The sequence below is a fragment of the Sinocyclocheilus grahami genome, unplaced genomic scaffold (assembly GCF_001515645.1).
Source record: "Sinocyclocheilus grahami isolate Dianchi unplaced genomic scaffold, SAMN03320097.WGS_v1.1 scaffold201.1, whole genome shotgun sequence".
NCBI lineage: Eukaryota > Metazoa > Chordata > Actinopteri > Cypriniformes > Cyprinidae > Sinocyclocheilus > Sinocyclocheilus grahami.
In genome coordinates, this window is record NW_015505380.1 from 59,569 (window position 1) to 84,190 (window position 24,622).

The 24,622-nt window shown below is 34.5% G+C and overlaps 4 protein-coding genes and 1 pseudogene across 12 annotated transcripts in view; 3 read left to right on the top strand and 2 right to left on the bottom strand.

Annotated features, from left to right (window-relative positions):
• LOC107595338 (DCN1-like protein 5) overlaps nucleotides 1–3,580 on the top strand; it is a 7,285-nt gene extending 3,705 nt beyond the window's left edge. For 5 of the 9 annotated variants that reach the window (XM_016285711.1, XM_016285713.1, XM_016285710.1 and 2 more), the window contains exons 7-11: nucleotides 1,081–1,172; nucleotides 1,255–1,363; nucleotides 1,529–1,633; nucleotides 2,955–3,057; nucleotides 3,138–3,580. In XM_016285711.1, the coding sequence (XP_016141197.1) occupies nucleotides 1,081–1,172; nucleotides 1,255–1,363; nucleotides 1,529–1,633; nucleotides 2,955–3,057; nucleotides 3,138–3,193 (465 nt within the window). In that variant the 3' untranslated portion in view covers nucleotides 3,194–3,580. The remainder of the gene's footprint in view (nucleotides 1–1,080; nucleotides 1,173–1,254; nucleotides 1,364–1,528; nucleotides 1,634–2,954; nucleotides 3,058–3,137) is intronic. The other 4 variants (XM_016285706.1, XM_016285707.1, XM_016285708.1 and 1 more) reach the window with 1 other exon arrangement.
• A 920-nt stretch (nucleotides 3,581–4,500) lies between these two features.
• Nucleotides 4,501–7,061, top strand: LOC107595340 (DCN1-like protein 5). Its single transcript, XM_016285717.1, has 5 exons — nucleotides 4,501–4,653; nucleotides 4,736–4,844; nucleotides 5,010–5,114; nucleotides 6,436–6,538; nucleotides 6,619–7,061. Exons 1-5 carry the CDS (start codon nucleotides 4,568–4,570, stop codon nucleotides 6,672–6,674), a joined length of 459 nt encoding a protein of 152 aa, XP_016141203.1. The 5' UTR covers nucleotides 4,501–4,567; the 3' UTR covers nucleotides 6,675–7,061.
• A 1,106-nt stretch (nucleotides 7,062–8,167) lies between these two features.
• Nucleotides 8,168–10,489, bottom strand: LOC107595372 (uncharacterized; annotated as a pseudogene).
• Nucleotides 10,490–12,820: 2,331 nt separating this feature from the next.
• The window catches only part of LOC107595373 (calpain-5), a 28,675-nt gene continuing 16,873 nt past the window's right edge, over nucleotides 12,821–24,622 (top strand). The window contains exons 1-4 of the mRNA XM_016285757.1: nucleotides 12,821–12,954; nucleotides 16,537–16,709; nucleotides 19,699–19,830; nucleotides 24,162–24,481. Of these exons, the coding sequence (XP_016141243.1) occupies nucleotides 16,545–16,709; nucleotides 19,699–19,830; nucleotides 24,162–24,481 (617 nt within the window). The 5' untranslated portion in view covers nucleotides 12,821–12,954; nucleotides 16,537–16,544. The remainder of the gene's footprint in view (nucleotides 12,955–16,536; nucleotides 16,710–19,698; nucleotides 19,831–24,161; nucleotides 24,482–24,622) is intronic.
• On the bottom strand, nucleotides 23,967–24,507 carry ompa (olfactory marker protein a). The gene has a single exon (XM_016285716.1). The coding sequence runs from the start codon at nucleotides 24,498–24,500 to the stop codon at nucleotides 24,018–24,020; it is 483 nt and encodes a 160-aa protein (XP_016141202.1). The 5' UTR covers nucleotides 24,501–24,507; the 3' UTR covers nucleotides 23,967–24,017.

The following is a 24,622-nucleotide window of genomic DNA, read 5'->3' on the forward strand; positions in this document are numbered from 1 at the left end:
CGTCTTAATGCTGGATGTGTTTCAGCTTTTGTCTTCTCCAGATGTTAACTGATGGACTGGAGTGCTGTGGATTATTGTGATGTTTTTATCAGCTGTTTGGACTCTCATTCTGACGGCACCCATTCACTGCAGAGCATCCATTGCTGAGACACTGATGCAGTGCTACATTTCTCCAAATCTGATGAAGAAACAAACTCATCCTAATCTTGGATGGACTGAGAGTGAGCACATTTTTTGGGTGAAATATTCCTTCTTGAGCTGATCTGATTATTGTTGTGGTTTTAAATGTGTAGGTTCAGATGACATTGTCGGACCAGAGAGCATGGAGAAGTTCTGCGAGGACATCGGAGTGGAGCCAGAAAATGTTAGCAAAAATGCATCTATATGTTCCATAGAAAACCCTAAAATTAGGTGTTGGGAATGGTCTTCTATCCAAAATGTGACCCTGCAGCACAAAAGCAGTGTTAAGTCGCTGGGGGATATTTGTAGCAATAGCCAACAATACATTGTATGGGTCACAATTATACATTTCTCTTTTATGCCAAAAATCATTAGGATATTAAGTAAAGATCATGTTCCATGAAGCTATTTTGTACATTTCCTACCCTAAATATATCAACACTTAATTTTTGATTAGTAATATGCATTGCTAAGAACTTCATTTGGACAACTTTAAAGATGATTTTCTCAATATTTAGATTTTTTAGCACCCTCAGATTCCAGATTTTCAAATAGTCAATGGAAAGCTTATTTATTCAGCTTTCAGATGATGTATAAATCTCAATTTCAAAAAATGGACCCTTATGACTGGTTTTGTGGTCCAGGGTCACATATGGGGGAAATCACTTGAAATAATGTGCACTGTGTTTGTGTGACCCTTCAGATTGTAATGTTAGTTTTAGCCTGGAAACTTGAAGCAACAAATATGGGATTCAATGGAAAGCTTATTTATTCAGCTTTCAGATGATGTATAAATCTCAATTTCAAAAAATGGACCCTTATGACTGGTTTTGTGGTCCAGGGTCACATATGGGGGAAATCACTTGAAATAATGTGCACTGTGTTTGTGTGACCCTTCAGATTGTAATGTTAGTTTTAGCCTGGAAACTTGAAGCAACAAATATGGGATTTTTCACAAAAGAAGAGTGGCTGAAAGGAATGACGTCACTACGGTAAGATGTTTAATGCCTCGAACGTCATGAGAAATTAAGTCTTTTATTATGCTGCCGTTAAACTTCTCTGATGTGTGTACAGTTGCGACTGCACAGAGAGATTACAGGGCAAACTGGATTATATGCGCTCTCAGCTGAATGACCCGGTTATATTCAAGAACATTTACAGATACGCCTTCGACTTCGCCAGGGTGAGAGGATGGCAAAAATGCACTTGTTTTCTCCATTTTAAGATAACTTAAGCATTTTAGGATAAACATTGCTTGTTTGTTGTATCTGTATATAATTTATGGTTTATTTTTTGTCTGCTTATGGATGTTTTTTCATCATATTCATCTGTTTTATATATTATGTAGGATAAAGATCAGCGCAGTCTTGATATGGACACTGCAAAATCCATGTTGGCGCTTCTCCTCGGACGGACGTGGCCTCTGTTCCCAGTTTTCCACCAATTTCTGGAGGTTTGTCATCTTTTTCTTCAAACCAGACTGTCATATCTGCTCCAAATTAGGTGAAAAACACAATAAAAGCAGGGCTTGACTTTTTTTCGTCTAAGGAGCACATATAAAAACCTTCAGGGGCACAATATAATTAGTTTTTACAAGGGACACAAGGAGATATTTTGCAATACTTTTTGTATTTGTTTTTATACAACAAGCACACTAGGTTTTTAAATATTTCCGCTTTAAACTGCATTTATTTAATAATCATACTAATTTTGAATGTTGAATTAAATGCCAGATACGTTTGTGTAACTAACATACCAATAACAACCAGTAAAAAGTGTTATACTTTTGATTAAACAAGCCTGAAATATACTGAGACTCTTATTTTGAAATGTCTTTACTACTTCCAGCTGCGCATTCAAATCTAAATCATATTTCAATATGAACACAGTATAATAGTGTGGTATTTATTGATCGTGAACTGCTCTGAAACTGCAAGCCTGTAATACGTGCAGCATCGCCGCATTTAAACATGCAACACTCATATTTATTTCATTATATCATCGCCTTTTGAAGTTGAATTCTCACATTAAGCTGTATTGTGATTACTGTGTAATGGGCCCACATTTACAACCCATTCCAATGATAATGAATATGTTTGTTATAGCATTTAAGATATTTTCATGGCCTTAAATTTTAAACAAAAATCCAGAATTTGAGACTTTTTACTAGTGCTGTCAAACATTTTAAAAAATGTACTAATTAATTGCACATTTTTCTGTAATTAATCATGATTAATTGCATGTTAATATATTTATACAGTCCTAATTTCACATTGAATCTCCAAATTAATGTAGAAACGGCATAAAGATGGCATCTTTTTACTAAGCAGCCTATTATTAGTGAAGGCCAGTATCATTGATATCAATGCTGCTATTGGTGTCTCTATTAAATGCATTTCCCCATTAATTATAGCCATTCAAATTACAGTATAATTAATTATAACTTCTTTTTTGCATTTTAGCGCGCTTGATACCATGTTCATATTATCTACTATAACACTAGCCAAGGGATGCCAGGGGAAAAAATCGATGCTGTGTTAAATATTTTTACTGTTAAACTAAAAAAACGCTTTAATTTTGACAGCCCTGCTTTTTATTGCTGCAAGCGAAACTCTCACACTGCCAAACCCTCATAAAAGTAGTACATTAAAAGCCAAAATGAACCATATGTTGTCATCGGGGTTTTTTTTAAGACTATGCATTTAAAAAAAAACCTGAATTCATTGGTATTTGTTGTTTAAAGTGCTGTGACTAACAGAAACGTCTCTCCTCAGCAATCAAAGTATAAAGTCATGAATAAAGACCAGTGGTACAACGTCCTAGAGTTCAGCCGTACGGTTAACACAGACCTGAGCAACTATGATGAAGACGGAGCCTGTAAGTGTGCTGGATTCCTCTCAGCTTCTCTCAGAAGATGTTTCAGAGTTAAACGGCTGCTGATGTGTCTGTGATTTCAGGGCCAGTGATGCTGGATGAGTTTGTGGAGTGGAATAAAGCCAGAAATGCATTATAGCACAAGCAGACGTTTTTGTTGTTTTTGGCTGTGCCCCAGACGATGGCACACGTCTCGAGGACTGCTTCAACATGTCCCACATCACTACCCAGAGACTCTTACAGTCTTACTTTAAAAGGAAACTGCACAGAGGAATCACAAGACGAAAGGGGAAATATTTTTCTTATGTATTGAATTTGTTGCAGCAGGTCTATTGCCAGTGTTGTATGAATTTTCTTTCCTTTTCTTTTTCTCTCAAAGTTTTACTTTGTTTATAGTGTTTTGAAAAGGAAATAAATAAAGCAGTTGTAAATTAACTTTTCGTCTGGATTCTGGACTGTTGGAGCAATAAAGCATTTTACAACTAAAATCTAAATGAAGCATGAATAAAAAGATTTATTTTACGTGCACACAAAAACTCACCAAGGCTGCTTTTATTTGATCAGATATACAGTAAAAAATGTGAAATATTATTACAATTTAAAATAGCTGTTTTCTATGCAAATATATGTTCAACTGTAATGTATTTCTGTGATGTGCAGCTGTATTTCCAGCATCATTCCTCCAGTCTTCAGTGTCACATGATCTTCAGAAATCATTCTAATATACTGATTTGCTGCTTGAGAAACATTTCTGATTATTATCAATCTGGAAAGATTCACAGATGGATAGAAAGTTCAAAAAACAGCATTTCTTTGAAATAGAAATCGTCTGTAACATTATAAATGTTTTTACTGGCACTTTTGATCAATTTAATGCATCCTTGCTGAATAAAAGTATTAATTTCTTTAAAAAAAAAAAAATCTTACTGACCCCAAAATTGTATGTATGTATTCCAAATATTCGCATCATAGTTACTACTTTTGAAAGAACAGGTGACGTTGCCTATACATGAAACACATTTAACATACAATTGATGCTTGTAAAAAAATATAAATGTGACCCTGGAGCACAAAAGCAGTGTTAAGTCGCTGGGGGATATTTGTAGCAATAGCCAACAATACATTGTATGGGTCACAATTATACATTTCTCTTTTATGCCAAAAATCATTAGGATATTAAGTAAAGATCATGTTCCATGAAGATATTTAGTAAATTTCCTACTGTAAATATATCAAAACTTAATGTTTGATTAGTAATATGCATTGCTAAGAACTTCATTTGAACAACTTTAAAGATGATTTTCTCAATATTTAGATTTTTTTGCACCCTCAGATTCCAGATTTTCAAATAGTTGTATCTCAGCCAAATATTGTCCGATCCTAACAAACCATACAGTATAAATCTCAATTTCAAAAAATGGACCCTTATGACTGGTTTTGTGGTCCAGGGTCACATATGGGGGAAATCACTTGAAATAATGTGCACTGTGTTTGTGTGACCCTTCAGATTGTAATGTTAGTTTTAGCCTGGAAACTTGAAGCAACAAATATGGGATTTTTCACAAAAGAAGAGTGGCTGAAAGGAATGACGTCACTACGGTAAGATGTTTAATGCCTCGAACGTCATGAGAAATTAAGTCTTTTATTATGCTGCCGTTAAACTTCTCTGATGTGTGTACAGTTGCGACTGCACAGAGAGATTACAGGGCAAACTGGATTATATGCGCTCTCAGCTGAATGACCCGGTTATATTCAAGAACATTTACAGATACGCCTTCGACTTCGCCAGGGTGAGAGGATGGCAAAAATGCACTTGTTTTCTCCATTTTAAGATAACTTAAGCATTTTAGGATAAACATTGCTTGTTTGTTGTATCTGTATATAATTTATGGTTTATTTTTTGTCTGCTTATGGATGTTTTTTCATCATATTCATCTGTTTTATATATTATGTAGGATAAAGATCAGCGCAGTCTTGATATGGACACTGCAAAATCCATGTTGGCGCTTCTCCTCGGACGGACGTGGCCTCTGTTCCCAGTTTTCCACCAATTTCTGGAGGTTTGTCATCTTTTTCTTCAAACCAGACTGTCATATCTGCTCCAAATTAGGTGAAAAACACAATAAAAGCAGGGCTTGACTTTTTTTCGTCTAAGGAGCACATATAAAAACCTTCAGGGGCACAATATAATTAGTTTTTACAAGGGACACAAGGAGATATTTTGCAATACTTTTTGTATTTGTTTTTATACAACAAGCACACTAGGTTTTTAAATATTTCCGCTTTAAACTGCATTTATTTAATAATCATACTAATTTTGAATGTTGAATTAAATGCCAGATACGTTTGTGTAACTAACATACCAATAACAACCAGTAAAAAGTGTTATACTTTTGATTAAACAAGCCTGAAATATACTGAGACTCTTATTTTGAAATGTCTTTACTACTTCCAGCTGCGCATTCAAATCTAAATCATATTTCAATATGAACACAGTATAATAGTGTGGTATTTATTGATCGTGAACTGCTCTGAAACTGCAAGCCTGTAATACGTGCAGCATCGCCGCATTTAAACATGCAACACTCATATTTATTTCATTATATCATCGCCTTTTGAAGTTGAATTCTCACATTAAGCTGTATTGTGATTACTGTGTAATGGGCCCACATTTACAACCCATTCCAATGATAATGAATATGTTTGTTATAGCATTTAAGATATTTTCATGGCCTTAAATTTTAAACAAAAATCCAGAATTTGAGACTTTTTACTAGTGCTGTCAAACATTTTAAAAAATGTACTAATTAATTGCACATTTTTCTGTAATTAATCATGATTAATTGCATGTTAATATATTTATACAGTCCTAATTTCACATTGAATCTCCAAATTAATGTAGAAACGGCATAAAGATGGCATCTTTTTACTAAGCAGCCTATTATTAGTGAAGGCCAGTATCATTGATATCAATGCTGCTATTGGTGTCTCTATTAAATGCATTTCCCCATTAATTATAGCCATTCAAATTACAGTATAATTAATTATAACTTCTTTTTTGCATTTTAGCGCGCTTGATACCATGTTCATATTGTCTACTATAACACTAGCCAAGGGATGCCAGGGAAAAAAATCGATGCTGTGTTAAATATTTTTACTGTTAAACTAAAAAAACGCTTTAATTTTGACAGCCCTGCTTTTTATTGCTGCAAGCGAAACTCTCACACTGCCAAACCCTCATAAAAGTAGTACATTAAAAGCCAAAATGAACCATATGTTGTCATCGGGGTTTTTTTTAAGACTATGCATTTAAAAAAAAACCTGAATTCATTGGTATTTGTTGTTTAAAGTGCTGTGACTAACAGAAACGTCTCTCCTCAGCAATCAAAGTATAAAGTCATGAATAAAGACCAGTGGTACAATGTCCTAGAGTTCAGCCGTACGGTTAACACAGACCTGAGCAACTATGATGAAGACGGAGCCTGTAAGTGTGCTGGATTCCTCTCAGCTTCTCTCAGAAGATGTTTCAGAGTTAAACGGCTGCTGATGTGTCTGTGATTTCAGGGCCAGTGATGCTGGATGAGTTTGTGGAGTGGAATAAAGCCAGAAATGCATTATAGCACAAGCAGACGTTTTTGTTGTTTTTGGCTGTGCCCCAGACGATGGCACACGTCTCGAGGACTGCTTCAACATGTCCCACATCACTACCCAGAGACTCTTACAGTCTTACTTTAAAAGGAAACTGCACAGAGGAATCACAAGACGAAAGGGGAAATATTTTTCTTATGTATTGAATTTGTTGCAGCAGGTCTATTGCCAGTGTTGTATGAATTTTCTTTCCTTTTCTTTTTCTCTCAAAGTTTTACTTTGTTTATAGTGTTTTGAAAAGGAAATAAATAAAGCAGTTGTAAATTAACTTTTCGTCTGGATTCTGGACTGTTGGAGCAATAAAGCATTTTACAACTAAAATCTAAATGAAGCATGAATAAAAAGATTTATTTTACGTGCACACAAAAACTCACCAAGGCTGCTTTTATTTGATCAGATATACAGTAAAAAATGTGAAATATTATTACAATTTAAAATAGCTGTTTTCTATGCAAATATATGTTCAACTGTAATGTATTTCTGTGATGTGCAGCTGTATTTCCAGCATCATTCCTCCAGTCTTCAGTGTCACATGATCTTCAGAAATCAGTATAATATACTGATTTGCTGCTTGAGAAACATTTCTGATTATTATCAATCTGGAAAGATTCACAGATGGATAGAAAGTTCAAAAAACAGCATTTCTTTGAAATAGAAATCGTCTGTAACATTATAAATGTTTTTACTGGCACTTTTGATCAATTTAATGCATCCTTGCTGAATAAAAGTATTAATTTCTTTAAAAAAAAAAAAATCTTACTGACCCCAAAATTGTATGTATGTATTCCAAATATTCGCATCATAGTTACTACTTTTGAAAGAACAGGTGACGTTGCCTATACATGAAACACATTTAACATACAATTGATGCTTGTAAAAAAATAAATATGTGTCCCTGCAGCACAGAAGCAGTGTTAAGTCGCTGGGGGATATTTGTAGCAATAGCCAACAATACATTGTATGGGTCACAATTATACATTTCTCTTTTATGCCAAAAATCATTAGGATATTAAGTAAAGATCATGTTCCATGAAGATATTTAGTAAATTTCCTACTGTAAATATATCAAAACTTAATGTTTGATTAGTAACATGCATTGCTAAGAACTTCATCTGAACAACTTTAAAGATGATTTTCTCAATATTTTGATTATTTTGCACCCTCAGATTCCAGATTTTCAAATATTGTCCGATCCTAACAAACCATACATCAATGGAAAGCTTATTTATTCTATGAATATATATATATATATAGACAAAATAGCTTAATCTAAATGTACACTTGATAAGGCTAGTGGTAGTTTTAGACTCAAAAAGGAAAACGCTGAATGACAGATCAGCCTGGTCTAACCACAAATACAGTGTTTTCAGTGTGTCGTAACTGTGTCCCTCGGCCTGTTTGTGAGTCTCCAGTGTCTCCTGCTGAAGCTGAAACACTGTCTTCATCCGCTTGAATCATCTGGCCGTCAGTCGACTCTGTCTGGGTTGATGTAAAGAGCTTCAGACTGTTTCATGATTGCATTGAGTCGCGTCAGTGACCTCGTCTTCACCCTCCATCCCTGAGTCTTTGATATGGCTGTATGGAGCCCCTTCTTCATCATAGTTGTAGACTTTAATGACGCGGCTCTTCTTCTTTGGATGTGGACTAGCTGCTGATCTCAACTGTGGGGTTTGTTCTTCTCCTTCACAACTCTGAGGCTCATTTGACTCGTTTATACCATTTCCAATAGCGTCCGCATTATCAACATCCATGCGTTCCCGAGCAACCAAATCAGTGTCCACAGTGTCTTCTCCAGCGGTTTGGTTCTTATGGAAGAACACTGTGTCAGTTTGTGCTCTGGTGGTTTGTAAGTTCTTCTGTCCATTAATGTGATTGTGTTTTCTATGAGGCATGTGGGCCCTTATCGTTCGTAGGCACCTCATCACGTAGGATCTAGTGAATGCACCGAGTGTGAAGGCCACTAAAAAGCTCACGATTACTGACGATGCCACAGCCGCCGCAAAATGGCTTTCTGACACCGTGTCGCTGTAAACCCCTGCCTCCCTGGTCTTCCTCTGCCGTTTCTTGGTGGGAACTACGTTAACTCTATAAGGCACGATTATTTTGCTCATCTTGTCCAGACGGACACAGTAATAGAGTCCATCATGGCTGGATGTGGCTCTTGAAATCTTCAAAGTGCCATTGCATGTGTACACTGGGTCTTTGTTTTGGTGGTTACAGCTATCAAACAGACCAAAAGGTGTCTGCCAAAACTGCACCAGCACTGCGGAGAGAAGAATACAACAATCACGACTGAATAGGTATGTTTCATAGCTTAAAACACTGAAAATGGAGCTAAATTTGGGTTCTTTTTCAACAAATGGTCAGTGAAAGGAAGCACTTAATAATAAAAAAAAATGTGTGTGTGGTGTGGGTGTGTGTGAGAGACCCTGCAGCACAAAAGCAGTGTTAAGTCGCTGGGGGATATTTGTAGCAATAGCCAAAAATACATTGTATGGGTCAAAATTATAAATTTTTCTATTATGCCAAAACTCATTAAGATATCAAGTAAAGATCATGTTCCATGAAGATATTTTGTAAATTTCCTACCGTAAATATATCAAAACTTAATTTTTGATTAGTAATATGCATTGCTAAGAACTTCATCTGGACAACTTTAAAGATGATTTTCTCAATATTTAGATTTTTTTGCACCCTCAGATTCCAGATTTTCAAATAGTTGTATCTCAGCCAAATATTGTCCTATGATTATTTATTCAGCTTTCAGATGATGTATAAATCTCAATTTCCAAAAATGTACCCTTATGACTGGTTTTGTGCTCCAGGGTCACATATATATATATATATATATATATATATATATATATATATATATATATATATATATATACATATATAATAATACTTGATACTTATTTGATACATATATTTGATACTTTAAATAAAGTAAACTCACTGGAATTAAATAAAATATAAAAAAAGCTAGATGCCAAGTCAACATTTCTCGTTTTCAACTTCATGCACTAAAATACTAAAACTAAAACTGAAATTAAAACCATAACGACAAATAAACAAAAACTATTAAAAATGATCAAAACACACAACAAAATTACTAAAACTTCAACTGAAATTAAAATATAGAAATATATAAAACAGAATAGAATAATTAAAAAAACGATAACAGTATCTCAATGATTATAAAATAACACCGGGTCAAACAAACTAAATGCACTTTATAGTTTTATTTTCTGTTTATTTTATATACCTTATTTTTCACAATTCTCCACAAGTCTGATTTCATCATTTTCTATAAATAGGTATAAGAAAACAAAGCCAAAAAAAAAAAACTTGATGTGACTGGGACCAAACGCTTTTTGTAATCTATTGATAAATTAAAAATTTCTATAAATTCAAATATTTTTACTATCAACTTGAATGGTTAAGCAAGACGAATGCACTCAACACTACAATGTATGTAAAATGTAATACTTTTGCGTTTAATAATTAAGAAAATGGAATAAGATTATAGACTTCCAGCCTTTTTATAAATTCCTGTCTTTTTGTGCAGCTCACCTTCATCTCCTCGACTTTGGCACCGAAGCGTCAGCTTTTGTCCTGGATGAATGTGAGCTGAGTTTTCAGGTCTGACCTGCAGACGGTTTATTTGAGAGCTCCTCAGAGTCTGCAGCGACTCTTGAGAGTTTCTGTGTGCTGCAGTTTTAGATTTGACACACAGAGAACCCCAGAAGAGAATCAAAGCCACCAGAGAACTGATGCTCAACTCCATGGTGTCTAGAAGAAACGGAGAAGCTCAGTGTGTTTTTGACTGCTATTACCAATATTATTGCATTATTAATAATTGCATAAATATAAAACAAAAAAATATATACAGCTGCCCACTGGTTTGACTTCAAAAAACACAGACAAAATCTGAAGTTCACAGTATGTCAAAAAAACAAAATTTCTGACTGTTTTGAAATTTAAAATCATGTAGATATATGGCATAAAGTATAGATCAGCCAGTCAAAAACTCACAGGAGGAGTGTTGAAGTCTGTAGTTTTCTCTGAGAGAGGAGTAAAGTACAGTCCTCACATGACAGCTCTTATATTTCATCTCGTGCTCCGTGTTTAAAGATTAACATTTTGCTGTCATGTGCATGTTTTCCAAATGTTTGAGTTTATGTCATAACAGTTAGTGGCGGTTTATGGCTGAAGAATGTGAGCTTTGGGTCATTAGTAACATTATTTGTCTCATTATGTATGCAGAAGAGCAAATGGGAAATTGACAATCCAGCATTCTGTTATTTAAAAAAATCTAACATTTGATCCATTCAATGCAATACAGCAGCAGAAAAGTCATTTTTGGCAATATTGATTATACATTTCCGTCAGTGGTGCATGTGGAAAAACAATGTTGAATACTGAAAAAATCATAATAAAAAAAACTTTTACTTTTTTGTTTTTTATACAGACTTTTGAAAAGGGCACAAAGAAAGGTTTTCCCTTTTGATGTAGAGGTCAAAGGCTGTGCATCTAAACAGACTTGATGTATTTTGGAACACATTTATCCATAATTATATTGTTACTAATAGTTAGGGCCAGTATTTGAGCCATTTCAATGCATTTGAATGTTGTATTTTAAGGACATTTCGTTCATTTAGTTCAGTAAACAGTTTTAAAACTGTGCTTTAGGATGTAAGATCAGGGTCCTGAAGCAAAACCAGTCGAGAACCGCTGATTTAGATCTTGTAATTTCTTTCTTTCTTTCTTTCATGTGGAAAAAAAGCAAAGAGAAAGGTGTATTTTAGTTCATTGATCTAAATGCGTTTTCTCCACATAAATTGTATTAAATTATTTTCAGAGTTAATTAGTTGCTGGCTTTTATGGATGTTGCAGATGCTGCAGATCACGACGCCCGCCAAGTTTCAAAGGATTCACAACAGAAACACGCATGTAAATTCGCCAAATGTAAAAACGTTGTATAAATTCAGTAATTACTATGTAATTGTATATAGACAACTTTCAGGCTGCCATGTCTACTTTAAACTGCATTTCATAGTAATCTCGATTCTACCTGCTTGATCTATTTCTACAGCGAGCCTCATGAAACATTAGTGTTTTTGCCACACGGTGGCAGGAGGAAACTTAAGCATCACCATATGTTCTCTAAAACTACACGTTTTGTGTTTGCTTTTCTTAGCTGCCTACAGAAAGCTGAATTTAAAATGACACACACACACACACAGGTTTGTTTTTATGGTTTGTGGGGACTCTCCATAGGCGTAATGGTTTTTATACTGTACAGACCGTATATTCTATTGCCCTACACCAACCCTACCCCTAAACCTACCCCTCACAGGAGACTTTCTGCATTTTTACTTTCTCAAAAAAACTCATTCTGTATGATTTATAAGCTTGTTTCCTCACGGGGACCTCAAAAATGTCCCCACAAGGTCAAAATTGACTAGCATTACTATCTTTGTGGGGACATTTGGTCCCCATAACGTGATAAATACCAGGTACACACACACACACACACACACACACACACACCAGTGTGAGCAGTGAAGGCCCCTCCCTCAGACTCAGAGCACAGAGAACATGAAACACGAGGAATTAAACACACAGTCTCTGGAGGACTGAGGAGAAACCTGTGGACATGCGTGTGTGTGTGTGTGTGTATGTGTGTGTATGGAGCAGTAAATCATAAGAAACATCATCTGTTCATACCTCATTTGAATATCCTCAAGCAGGAAGAGTTTTGCAGGTAAATGACGGCATTTAAGGTTCTTGCATCATTACAGATCATATTTAGTGGGTATTTTTCAAATGAGTGTGAGTGTGTGAGGTGTTCATGTGGCTTCACTCAAAAGCGCACGTATCCGCGGTGTTTGCAGCTGTTTTGAACGCATTTAGTGTTTAGTTGTAGATTGTTTGCGTGTGTGTGGAACGTTGAGAAGGAGGGAGGAGTTACATTCTAACAGTTTGTAATGCACTTAGGTACACACATACACACACACACACACACACACACCAGTGTGAGCAGTGAAGGCCCCTCCCTCAGACTCAGAGCACAGAGAACATGAAACACAAGGAATTAAACACACAGTCTCTGGAGGACTGAGGAGAAACCTGTGGACATGCGTGTGTGTGTGTGTGTGTGTGTATGTGTGTGTATGGAGCAGTAAATCATAAGAAACATCATCTGTTCATACCTCATTTGAATATCCTCAAGCAGGAAGAGTTTTGCAGGTAAATGACGGCATTTAAGGTTCTTGCATCATTACAGATCATATTTAGTGGGTATTTTTCAAATGAGTGTGAGTGTGTGAGGTGTTCATGTGGCTTCACTCAAAAGCGCACGTATCCGCGGTGTTTGCAGCTGTTTTGAACGCATTTAGTGTTTAGTTGTAGATTGTTTGCGTGTGTGTGGAACGTTGAGAAGGAGAGAGGAGTTACATTCTAACAGTTTGTAATGCACTTCATATAGTGATACATTTGACAGGGTTCTATATTTATGACTAATTCGCATATTAAGGATTGTTTAAATTGTGGTTTCCAAGTCTTGTGAGTGCAATCTAGTTTTAAATTTGCGATAGTTACAAACATTTGCGAAACATACGGCAACCTTGCTTTAGTACATTTGATACAATGTCACATTATATTCAGTACTTTGTATTGAACGTCAAACATTCCAAACATACTGACCTTCGTACTGTCCCTCTAACAATAAGTCAGCTGCAATCTGTACTGTACATAAACAGACTTGTTTATGAACTGCATAAGGTTTTTTGTTTCATTCACCAAAAAAAAAACCCAGTTATGGGTTTGGATGCTTAAATGACACTTACAATTTTTTATAAAATTAAACTTGACTTCATACATCCACTAAAATCATGTAAATCCTGACATATCACGTAATATAATAGTCAGATTTGTATAGAATAATACATTTTAGACATTTAAAAAAAAAAACGTTTTCATATGTGTTTTATGTTTTGTATCATATTTCATGCTTAAGGGTTTTATGGCTCATATAGTATGATCTAGTGAGAGTATGGAGCTCAAGGAGTAAAAACAGCTCAGTTCATTTCAAAGGCCCAAACTGAGCAAAAATATGCAATGTGGTGCTGATGCTGATATTTATATGGCCAAAAAGTATGATTTTTTTTATAGCTTGTAATATAAATCAACGAGATCTTAATAACAGTACAGCAGATACTTACATAAATATCAGTCGTCATTCTATATCTCCAATAATATGTCTTAGTAAGATGATCTTTAAATGCTTAATTTTATGATCAATTCTTTGTAGTTTCAAAACATATTATGCAATGCACTTTTTCATATGTGTTTTATGTTTTGTATCATATTTCATGCTTAAGGGGTTTATGGCTCATATAGTATGATCTAGTGAGAGTATGGAGCTCAAGGAGTAAAAACAGCTCAGTTCATTTCAAAGGCCCAAACTGAGCAAAAATATGCAATGTGGTGCTGATGCTGATATTTATATGGCCAAAAAGTATGATTTTTTTTATAGCTTGTAATATAAATCAACGAGATCTTAATAACAGTACAGCAGATACTTACATAAATATCAGTCGTCATTCTATATCTCCAATAATATGTCTTAGTAAGATGATCTTTAAATGCTTAATTTTATGCTCTGTAGTTTCAAAACATATTATGCAATGCATTACAGTGCTGATTGAGAGATGAAAACATAAATGTTTGATCATATTTGATGCTCACATTTCTAAAAAATGATTTATGGATAATCAAGTAAACCTGAGTTGCTTCAGTCCTTGAAATAAGAGATTTGATCACTGATGACACATGATTTGATATTTATTTTATAATGCAATGACAATGAGTCATTTTAAGTTTTCAGATGCTTTCTAACTGCCCAAATAAATGGCACCAGTTCGCAATCGCACCCTCTGTCTCGTTCTCGTGATCCTGAAGGTCTGTGTGTTGTGAAAGGGTTTATATTGTGTTTGTCTTCTTGCGCTATCCGTGTGATGATGATGTGGTTCGGTAATTCCGGGCTGGATGGGTGTATGGTGTCATAAACAGAGTCATCTGAGCCCCGTATCGATCTTTTCTCTCTCACAGTCGTGTGTAATGCTTTTATGGCTGTGTGCAGATGTGAATGGGGTTTGTCTTCCATTTGTAAATCCTGCAGGACGACTTCTGGTGCTCCGTCAAGAGTGATAAACAGCAGATCAATTCTTTGTAGTTTCAAAACATATTATGCAATGCATTACAGTGCTGATTGAGAGATGAAAACATAAATGTTTGATCATATTTGATGCTCACATTTCTAAAAAATGATTTATGGATAATCAAGTAAACCTGAGTTGCTTCAGTCCTTGAAATAAGAGATTTGATCACTGATGACACATGATTTGATATTTATTTTATAATGCAATGACAATGAGTCATTTTAAGTTTTCAGATGCTTTCTAACTGCCCAAATAAATGGCACCAGTTCGCAATCGCACCCTCTGTCTCGTTCTCGTGATCCTGAAGGTCTGTGTGTTGTGAAAGGGTTTATATTGTGTTTGTCTTCTTGCGCTATCCGTGTGATGATGATGTGGTTCGGTAATTCCGGGCTGGATGGGTGTATGGTGTCATAAACAGAGTCATCTGAGCCCCGTATCGATCTTTTCTCTCTCACAGTCGTGTGTAATGCTTTTATGGCTGTGTGCAGATGTGAATGGGGTTTGTCTTCCATTTGTAAATCCTGCAGGACGACTTCTGGTGCTCCGTCAAGAGTGATAAACAGCAGAGCAGAAAGCAGAAGCGTACAGTAAACTAAAGGAGGGCCCAGTCGGGTTTATCAGATGCTTAGAGACAATTTCAGAATTTTTCCCCCCTTTTTGGATGTTCTGGTTTGACAGTGTGATACTGACTCGTGTCTAACGGCTCATGTGGCTTTTAGCATGAATGTTAAACAGTTTTACATGAGGAATCGTTCCCAACATGTTGTTCCAAACCTGTATTATTTTCTTAATGCAAAACAATTTTGCTTCCATAATGTGTTTTTTTTTCAGACTAGTGGAAAGAAAACATCCAGAATACATATTAAAGTGTTTATTTTATGACACTTTATCACTTTATGGTTTGTAGATTTCAATCAAAATACGTATTTTCAAAGGCTTTCTCCTGTATCATTTACACTATTTTTATTCCTATTAAATGTTTACCCTGTTTACCTATAGTGCTTGCAATGAACCCCATATTATTTTATTTTTAAACAAAACAAGATAACCAGAATGTCCAAACATCTGCGTTTTCATATTTTTGTTCACTTTGCAGTGTGTTCTTAAAGGAACAGTTCACCCAAAAATGAACATTTGCTGGAAAAGTGCTCACTCTCAGTCCATCCAAGATCAGGATGAGTGTTTCTTCATCAGGTTTGTAGAAATGTAGCACTGCATCAGTGTCTCAGCAATGGATGCTCTGCAGTGAATGGGTGCCGTCAGAATGAGAGTCCAAACAGCTGATAAAAACATCACAATAATCAACAAGTAATCCACAGCACTCCAGTCCATCAGTTAACATCTGGAGAAGACAAAAGCTGAAACTAATCCAGCATTAAGACGTTTTTAACTAAAATACATAGAGTCCATAATCCATAATAACTTCCTGCAGTGAAAAAGTGTTCTGGTGTGAATCAGGAGAGAAATCTGCACAAATCAAGCAGCGTTTAAACGGCTCTAAACACATATGTGGCTGGATTTTGATGTGAGAGACAACAGCAGATGCACTTTTTCACTGGAGGAAGAGTTTTAACCTGCATTACGTTCTTCTGTCTGCGTGTGGTTCCAGACTGCGGGATGTTCTCGTCGGTGAAGCCGTTTGAAGAGCAGCACTTCTCAGCCCTGAGGAACCAGTGCCAGCAGAACAGGACTCTGTTTGAAGACCCCGGCTTCCCCGCTGTGGACCAGTCGCTCTTCTATCATGGAAACCGCATCGGAAAAGTCACCTGGAAGAGGCCGAAGGTAAGAAACAACTGCAGGTTTAAAAAAATTCTACTACACTCTTAAAAATAAAGGTGCTTCACGATGTCACAGAAGAACCTTTGTTGTCTAAATGGTTCCATAAAGAACCTTTAACATCTGAAGAACCTTTCTGTTTCACAAAAGCTTCTTTGTGGCGAAAGAAGATTGTTCAGATTCCAAAAAGGTAAGAAAGAGATGCTTCTTTGACTGAATGCTTCTTTGTGGAGCCAAAAATGGTTCTTCTATGGCATCGCTTGAAGAACCTTTTGAAGCAACGTTATTTTTAAGAGTGTATCTACTAGTCATTTGTTGCATAATGTGAATCTGTTTGTGTTTAGTTTGTAATCTAGCTTAGTTTCGTCTGAAAATGTCGGTCTGTTTTCACATTTGTATTAATGAATAAATGTAATTATTTTATAATCCAATGTATTCCATGAATCTGATCATTTAACACATTAAGTTCAGAATTATAGTATGAAAATTGATATTAGTCTATTTTACCTATTCTATTAAATGTATTTTATAATCCTTTTTTTATTTTTTTATGAAATTTGATTATTTAATTCTTTCAAGTTCAGGACTGAGGTATGAAACCTCATAAATTTTATTATTTATGATTTTATTTATTATATTTGTTATCAAGGATCACCCTATTTTATTATTAAATAAATACAATTATTTTATAACCAAATTTATTTAATAAATCTGATACTTATACACGTGAACTATTTTATTATTTTATTTATTTCGTAAATTCGAACATTTAACACGTAACGTTCAGGATTAAAATATAAGCTTTAAATGATGAGCAAAACAATAGTTAGCAAACAGCACTGATTCATCCAAAGACTTGATCATTAGTGCTCTTTCATCACCATTAATGCACTTGAATCAGCAGAAGGTGGCTGTTTGGACTAAACCATCTCCTGAATAACCTGCTCGTTGTCATTAATCATATCTGATCTGTGCGTTTATGAAAGGTGTGGCCGTAGATCTTGTGTTACTTATGCATTTAAACTCATGCACAGTTGAAACAATAACCTCTTCATACAGTGAACGCTTGATGATATTATATTTAGCCAAAGATTATAACAGTTATTGTTTAGAAATGTGCATGAGGAAAGATTTGTGTACAGGACTGGTTTCCTGCAGCTGTCATAACTGGAGACTTGTGTGTGATTAATAAATGTTTTCTTAGCATGTCAATAAACCATGCCAAAAAAACAAACAAATAAAAACTGATTTCATATGCAATATTCAGTACTCTACCATTCAAAGTCTGACTGAGGTTGGTAATATTTTTTAAATATTTTTGAAAGAAGTCTCATCTGCTCACCGAGGCTGCATTTATTTGATCAAAAATACGGTAAAAACTGTTAAATATTATTGCATGTAAAACATTAGTGCTCTTTCATCACCATTAATGCACTTGAATCAGCAGAAGGTGGCTGTTTGGACTAAACCATCTCCTGAATAACCTGCTCGTTGTCATTAATCATATCTGATCTGTGCGTTTATGAAAGGTGTGGCCGTAGATCTTGTGTTACTTATGCATTTAAACTCATGCACAGTTGAAACAATAACCTCTTCATACAGTGAACGCTTGATGATATTATATTTAGCCAAAGATTATAACAGTTATTGTTTAGAAATGTGCATGAGGAAAGATTTGTGTACAGGACTGGTTTCCTGCAGCTGTCATAACTGGAGACTTGTGTGTGATTAATAAATGTTTTCTCAGCATGTCAATAAACCATGCCAAAAAAAATACAAATAAAAACTGATTTCATATGCAATGTTCAGTACTCTACCATTCAAAGTCTGACTGAGGTTGGTAATATTTTTAAAATATTTTTGAAAGAAGTCTCATCTGCTCACCGAGGCTGCATTTATTTGATCAAAAATACAGTAAAAACTGTCATATACAATAATACTCTTAATTTTCAGGATTCACAGATGAATAGAAACGTTTCATTCGAAACAGAAATCTTTTGTAACATTATAAACACTATGTAGGGCTGCAAAATAAGTGTATTTATATATATTTATTTATATTTATAAATACAAATATTTGTATTAGTTAATAAAATATAATTAATAGTTATAAAATATAATATTATAGTTAATATAATACTAATAATTTTATCAGTATTATTATCACATTGATATAAAATGACAATATATACATTTTTAGGCCCAACTATGCAGCCCTTCATAGTAAACACTGAGCTTTAAACACAAACAAACAAAGCAAAAACATGAATAAATACATTTTAAAAATACTTTTAAAATACAATGATCAAAAAAAAGTTTCGTTACTTTTATATTTTGTTATAAGTTATGTTTTATATATATATATATATTACACAAAATAAAAAAACAATTTCACTGTAAAATAAAATTAAGTATCATTGATTAATGAAAATATAGTGGTTTCTTGTATTGTAATACAATAACAATATATGAATATCAATGTTTATTATTATATTATTAGTATTAAATATTAAGTAAAATATAAAATTACCCTTGTAATAAAACATTTTACAGTTTATTACAGTGAAATAGATTTATTACAATGGTAATATTTTATATTTTGATTTAATATTTGTATATAATAATAATAATCATCATCATATTTTATATTATAATACAATATATTAATATGATGTTATATTATTGTTATTACGGCATAAAAATATTGATCAAATATAAAATAATACCATTGCAATAAAACTATTTCACTGTCCAATTTCACCAGGCTGTAAGCATGAATGCATATAAAAACAAGTCCGCCGTTAACAATTTTAATCCTTGTTGACTTTAATATTGAGATGCTCACCAATTCAACTCTGTTTTTTTTATTTTGTTTGAATATCTAGAATTTCATGTTGACTTTTAACCAGAAAAACCAGCTTCCCTGTGTTTGCACATGCAGTTCAGGAGAAAACTAAACTAACTGTGACTGTCTCTTTGTCTGTCTGTACGACAGGAGCTGTGTGAAGACCCGCACTTGTTTGTGAACGGGATCAGCGCTCATGACCTGCACCAGGGGCAGCTGGGAAACTGCTGGTTTGTGGCGGCCTGCTCCAGTCTGGCCTCCAGAGATGCTCTGTGGCAGAAGGTGAGTTCATGCCATTAGTGCTTAGTTACCATGATAACTTCTACCTAGTTACCACTCTTTGTAACACTTGTAACTTGTCATGTTTTATGAGATACTGTAATAAAACAGTATAAAAAATTAGAGCATGATGTGAGCAACGCCAAGGTCATTTCCCAGGAAATGCATGAGCTGATAAAATGTGCATCTTAAATGCAATGTGAGTTGCTTTGGATAAAAAATAAATAAATCTGCCAAATGCATATACGCTACTGGTTGAAAGTTAGGAAAGGATCATGCGACTCTGAAGACCAGCTGCTGAAAATTCAGTTTTGCATCACAGGAATAAATTGCATTTTAGAATATATTACAATAGACAACAGTTATTTTAAATTGTAATAATATTTCAGATTTTTACTGTAATTTAAATTTTAAAAAAGCAGTGTTGTAGAGCAGAAGAGACCGCGTTCATAATTATTCTACATTCAATCCAAAATTTTAATTTAAAACAAATACATATTAATTAAAATAATAGCTCAAACAGAGCTCAGGAACTCTTGGCGAATTTTAATTTCTTGTTTTGACGCCAGTGATGGCTAATGCTAATGAAGCACCTTCACTGGAACTAAAATAACTAATTATGTTGTTTTGTCTGAAACACTGATTATTTACTATGAGACGTTTTTAAGAAAAAATACTAGGCCTATTAATCTTCTATATTGATTTCTATTTATAAAAATGCAGCTGTTACTCAAAAACAGTTTTTTGTTTCGTTTGTAGTTCACATTTAATTTTTAAATTTGTTTTAAATATTTAAAACAAATAAATTTAAGTTAAAACAAAATAGCACAGGCAGAACGCAAGAACCCTTGCTGAATCTTTTATTTTAATTTCTTGTTATGATGACAGTGGTGTCTAATGCCAGTTAACCACCTAAAATAACTTTTGTGTTCTTATCCAGCTTATTTTTCGCGGTCATTGGTCAGTTTAATGTGTCTGGCTTCCGGTCTCATCCGCATCCAGTGATTTAAGCTGTTTAAAACCACTCGTTTTGCTGCTTGAGATTGCAAACTGGTGTGTCTTACCATATTATTTTTATGCATTATCTTAATTATGAACGCACTGGTTTGTTTGTAATGCAAACAGTTTTGACATTTACTGCACATCGTTATTCTTCTCGTTATTTCCCTACAGCGGCTAATGAACCAGAAGTCTTGCCCATAGGCTTACTTCTGCATTGAAGAATAAAGTGGATATTTGTTAGAAATATTTATATTTTTATTAAATTGCAAGGTGTCTACAGTTTTTTTTTCTTTGCAAAAAATATATTTTTTTGTTTAAAAAGCATTGCAAAATTATTTACAAGTATTTTCTTTACAAAACACATTACTGGTTGGTTTGTAGTTTCATTTTATTTTTAGTTTGATCATTTTTCTAATATTTCTATTTGACTTTATTTTTTCAATTTTAGTGTAAGTATTTTATTAGTTTTTAATATTCTGATTCAACTTGAATGCATTTTAATTTCAGCTTTAGATTTAGTATTATTATTAGTTTTTCCATTTTTATGTGTGTCTTTAATTAAGTACTTGAATGAAAATAGGAATATTGCCTTGGGGAGAGTTTTTTTTTTTTTTTTTTTTCTAAATCTTTTTTTATTTTTTATTAGTTTTAGTGTGAGTTTGAATTAATAATAACAGCATAATGTTTCCAAAACAATCACAAGCCATTTTTGCAATATTGACAAAGCATCGGACACAGTGTGAAATACACAAATAGTGTTATTTTTCATGAAATCTCAACCTCTGCTGAGTGTTTGATTGCTATTGTTTATACAGCGGTCCAGTGAGCTCATCATTTCACACAGAACGTGATGTTTCCTCATTACAGCTGCACTGTAATCCTTCCAGAGAGAGCCTTGGGATGTGCTTACCGAGCAAACTGCGTTATTAGGACGAGTCTTGTTTCGAGAGAATCAGATGTGACTAATTGGAGACTTGGGGTTATCACATGTTCATTTGTGTCCACACACGACGTGCAATCGTGGCCAAACATGGCCTCCCACGAGACGTTTCCTCGTTTGTTTCCCTGTGTAACACATTTCCAGATCCGAGTGCAAGGAAAGAGTTTTTTTTAACACACTTCCGTTCACTCGTGAGCTTACAGTCGCTCCACATAACTCTCATTAAAGCACCTGTCGCTGTCACACCGCTGTACACTCATCTCCCTCCTGAGGTCTAATTACTGTCCTGTAACGCATCCCCCTGAAGACACACACTCGCATAGTGAGACAGCATTTAACCGTGCTAACGCTGGTCTTAAAAGTAGGGTGCAAACTTATGTTGCCATTCAAGACAGCATCACATCTTAATAGAGAAGACAATTCCAAAATGCATTGCAACAAGCTCTGTGAAAAAAGAAATTGAATTAAATTGTTTCTTAAAGCCGCCTTTGCATTATAAAGGGTATATCATGCATTATAATTATTCATAACGTGCATTGTAATGCATTATATCTTGTTAAAATGCATAGTGTAACAATGAATTGAAAAGTGTTATAATGTAGTTATAATGTGTTTTATGTTGTTTTTATTCGTTATCAGGAATTAGCTTTTATAAATGTATTTTTAAAATATCTTTTAATTGTGAGGTAACATTTATTCACAGTGACCTTGTTATACATGTTATGCATGTACTTGCTAAATAACAATAAACTATGCATAATTACATGCAACTAACTGTAAACCAAGCCCTAATCCTAACCCTAGCCTGAAATTAAGTACATTTAATTAATTGATATATTACTCAGTACTTGTTTGTATGATTACACCTTAAATTACCCAAATTAACCCCTCAGATGTCACCTGAAAGTGAAGTGTAACTCATTTTTGCTTAAGCTTTAGTAATTTTGTGCGTTTGCGTGTTTGTAAATATTACTATTTAAGTTTGTTTAATAATTTTTTTATATCCTGTTACTAAATTAAAAATGTTTCAACTTAAAGGCACATTTTTCAAAATGTTCATGTAATATTTATATTTCCTTTATTTAAAAAAAATATAGTATATTTAGTATATTTATATGTAGTATATTTAATATAGTGTATATAATAGTCTCAGTCAATGATTAAAAAACAACAACTTTTCAGTACTGTATGATATATTAAATAATAGTCTGTGTTGCAGCATAGGGCAACTTTTTTTGTAGTATTTTTTTTGTGGATTATTTAAATATGCTTCTGATTGATAATACTGCTAAATTGCTTTATTTACATTTATTTACAATTTACAATTTTAGTTTTTTATTTTCAATAGATTGTCATGCGGTTTAGGCTATATGCTGTATATAGATATAGCAAATAATATATAATATAAAAATAAATTTTCAATGTAATATCTTTTTTTTTTTCTTCTGATTGTTCAGTAACAAGTTTATTTACTTAAAACACTTTTCAGTACTGCATGAAATATCCATAAAACTGTGTAACTGCTTGCTGTGTTGACAAGCTGAAATTTAAGTACTTAATTTTATTATTTAATGCAAAAATAATTATTTAAAAAGATCAATCTAAGTAAAAATTATCTATTTTAACCATCATTTGAGTTATAGACGTTCGTACCTGGGCGGAAAAGTTTCATAGATAATGTGAGAACTTTACGTATGCATACAGTATATTTGCATCATTTTAATGTGCCTGTCATTGTCTGTTTATCTGACGTTTCATAGCACACAGAGAAGATTTTGATAGTTTTATGTGTCAGAATTGTTCTTTTGAGTTGATTCTTTGAATGAACTTGCTCACAAACTGAACTGAATCAGTTAGAGTGATTCTTTAACCGCTTGTATGTCTCATACAACTAATACAACCACATATGTCACCAGAAGTATAATGGAAACACTCAATGATGCAATCAAACTGATGAATTGGCTTTTTGAATTAGTTCATTGAAAAATCAGTGAGTCAGATTTCCCAGAACTAATGCGTGGCGTTTGCTCAAAAGCTCAGCATCAAAACTGCATTGGATTACATGTGCACCAACAAAACGCATGCACTTACAGTCTTTCTAAAGAGTTGCTTTAAGATAAGAAACCAAACTAAGTGAAGCTAAGTTTTTATGATCGATCGGTGAAAATTAAAAAGGTTTTTAACCAGCACAGAGAACATCTAAGCTGTCTAGGTTTTTAGGATACGATGCTTAGAGAGATTTGATCTCTTAATGGTTTTTGTGGAAGGTCAAAGAGCAGGAGATTTTCTCTTTGGTCGCTCCCTCCTTGAAAGCGAACAGAAAGTACATGACTTTGCGCACCTTGGCCAGCTCCACAATCCTCTCTCCGAACTCCTGAATATCTGCCTCCAGACACTTGATGGGCGAGTCCTCGGGATCCCCGGCGTTCCTCCAGAACTGGCCGATGGGCTCCAGCAGCTGTCTGGTCATCAGGTTGGTCAGATCGGGCGTCCAGAGCTGGCAGATGCCGGTGACGGTGAAGCGTCCGGTTCCTCGCAGGCCGGTGTTCCAGCGGAGGAAGCTCAGGTCCTGTTGGCTGAAGTCCAGCCGGTAGACGGACTCGTGTGGCAGAAGAAGCCGCTCTCCGTCCTGCCGCTTCTGACCCTTCTGCTGCAGCGACTGCACCCTCAGACGCATCACCTCCGCCAGCTGCAGGTCCTCAGCGAAGCTCAGCTCTGTTTCTGAACCCATGAGCAGATCGTCTCGGTGCGCTTGTGCTCGGTGTGCGACTGAATAAACTCTCTCCTCTCTCAGACTTCATTAAAATGCTACAAAAACGGCATGCTCTGAAAAGAGCTGTTTTTGACAGGGTA

Bases quoted from the DNA above. Each gene is read 5' to 3' on its own strand.
- LOC107595340 (XM_016285717.1), top strand. From the start codon at position 4,568: ATGTTAGTTTTAGCCTGGAAACTTGAAGCAACAAATATGGGATTTTTC. The intron at 4,654-4,735 runs GTAAGATGTTTA...ATGTGTGTACAG, and splicing joins AAAGGAATGACGTCACTACG to TTGCGACTGCACAGAGAGAT. The intron at 6,539-6,618 runs GTAAGTGTGCTG...CTGTGATTTCAG, and splicing joins CTATGATGAAGACGGAGCCT to GGCCAGTGATGCTGGATGAG.
- ompa (XM_016285716.1), bottom strand. From the start codon at position 24,500: ATGGGTTCAGAAACAGAGCTGAGCTTCGCTGAGGACCTGCAGCTGGCG.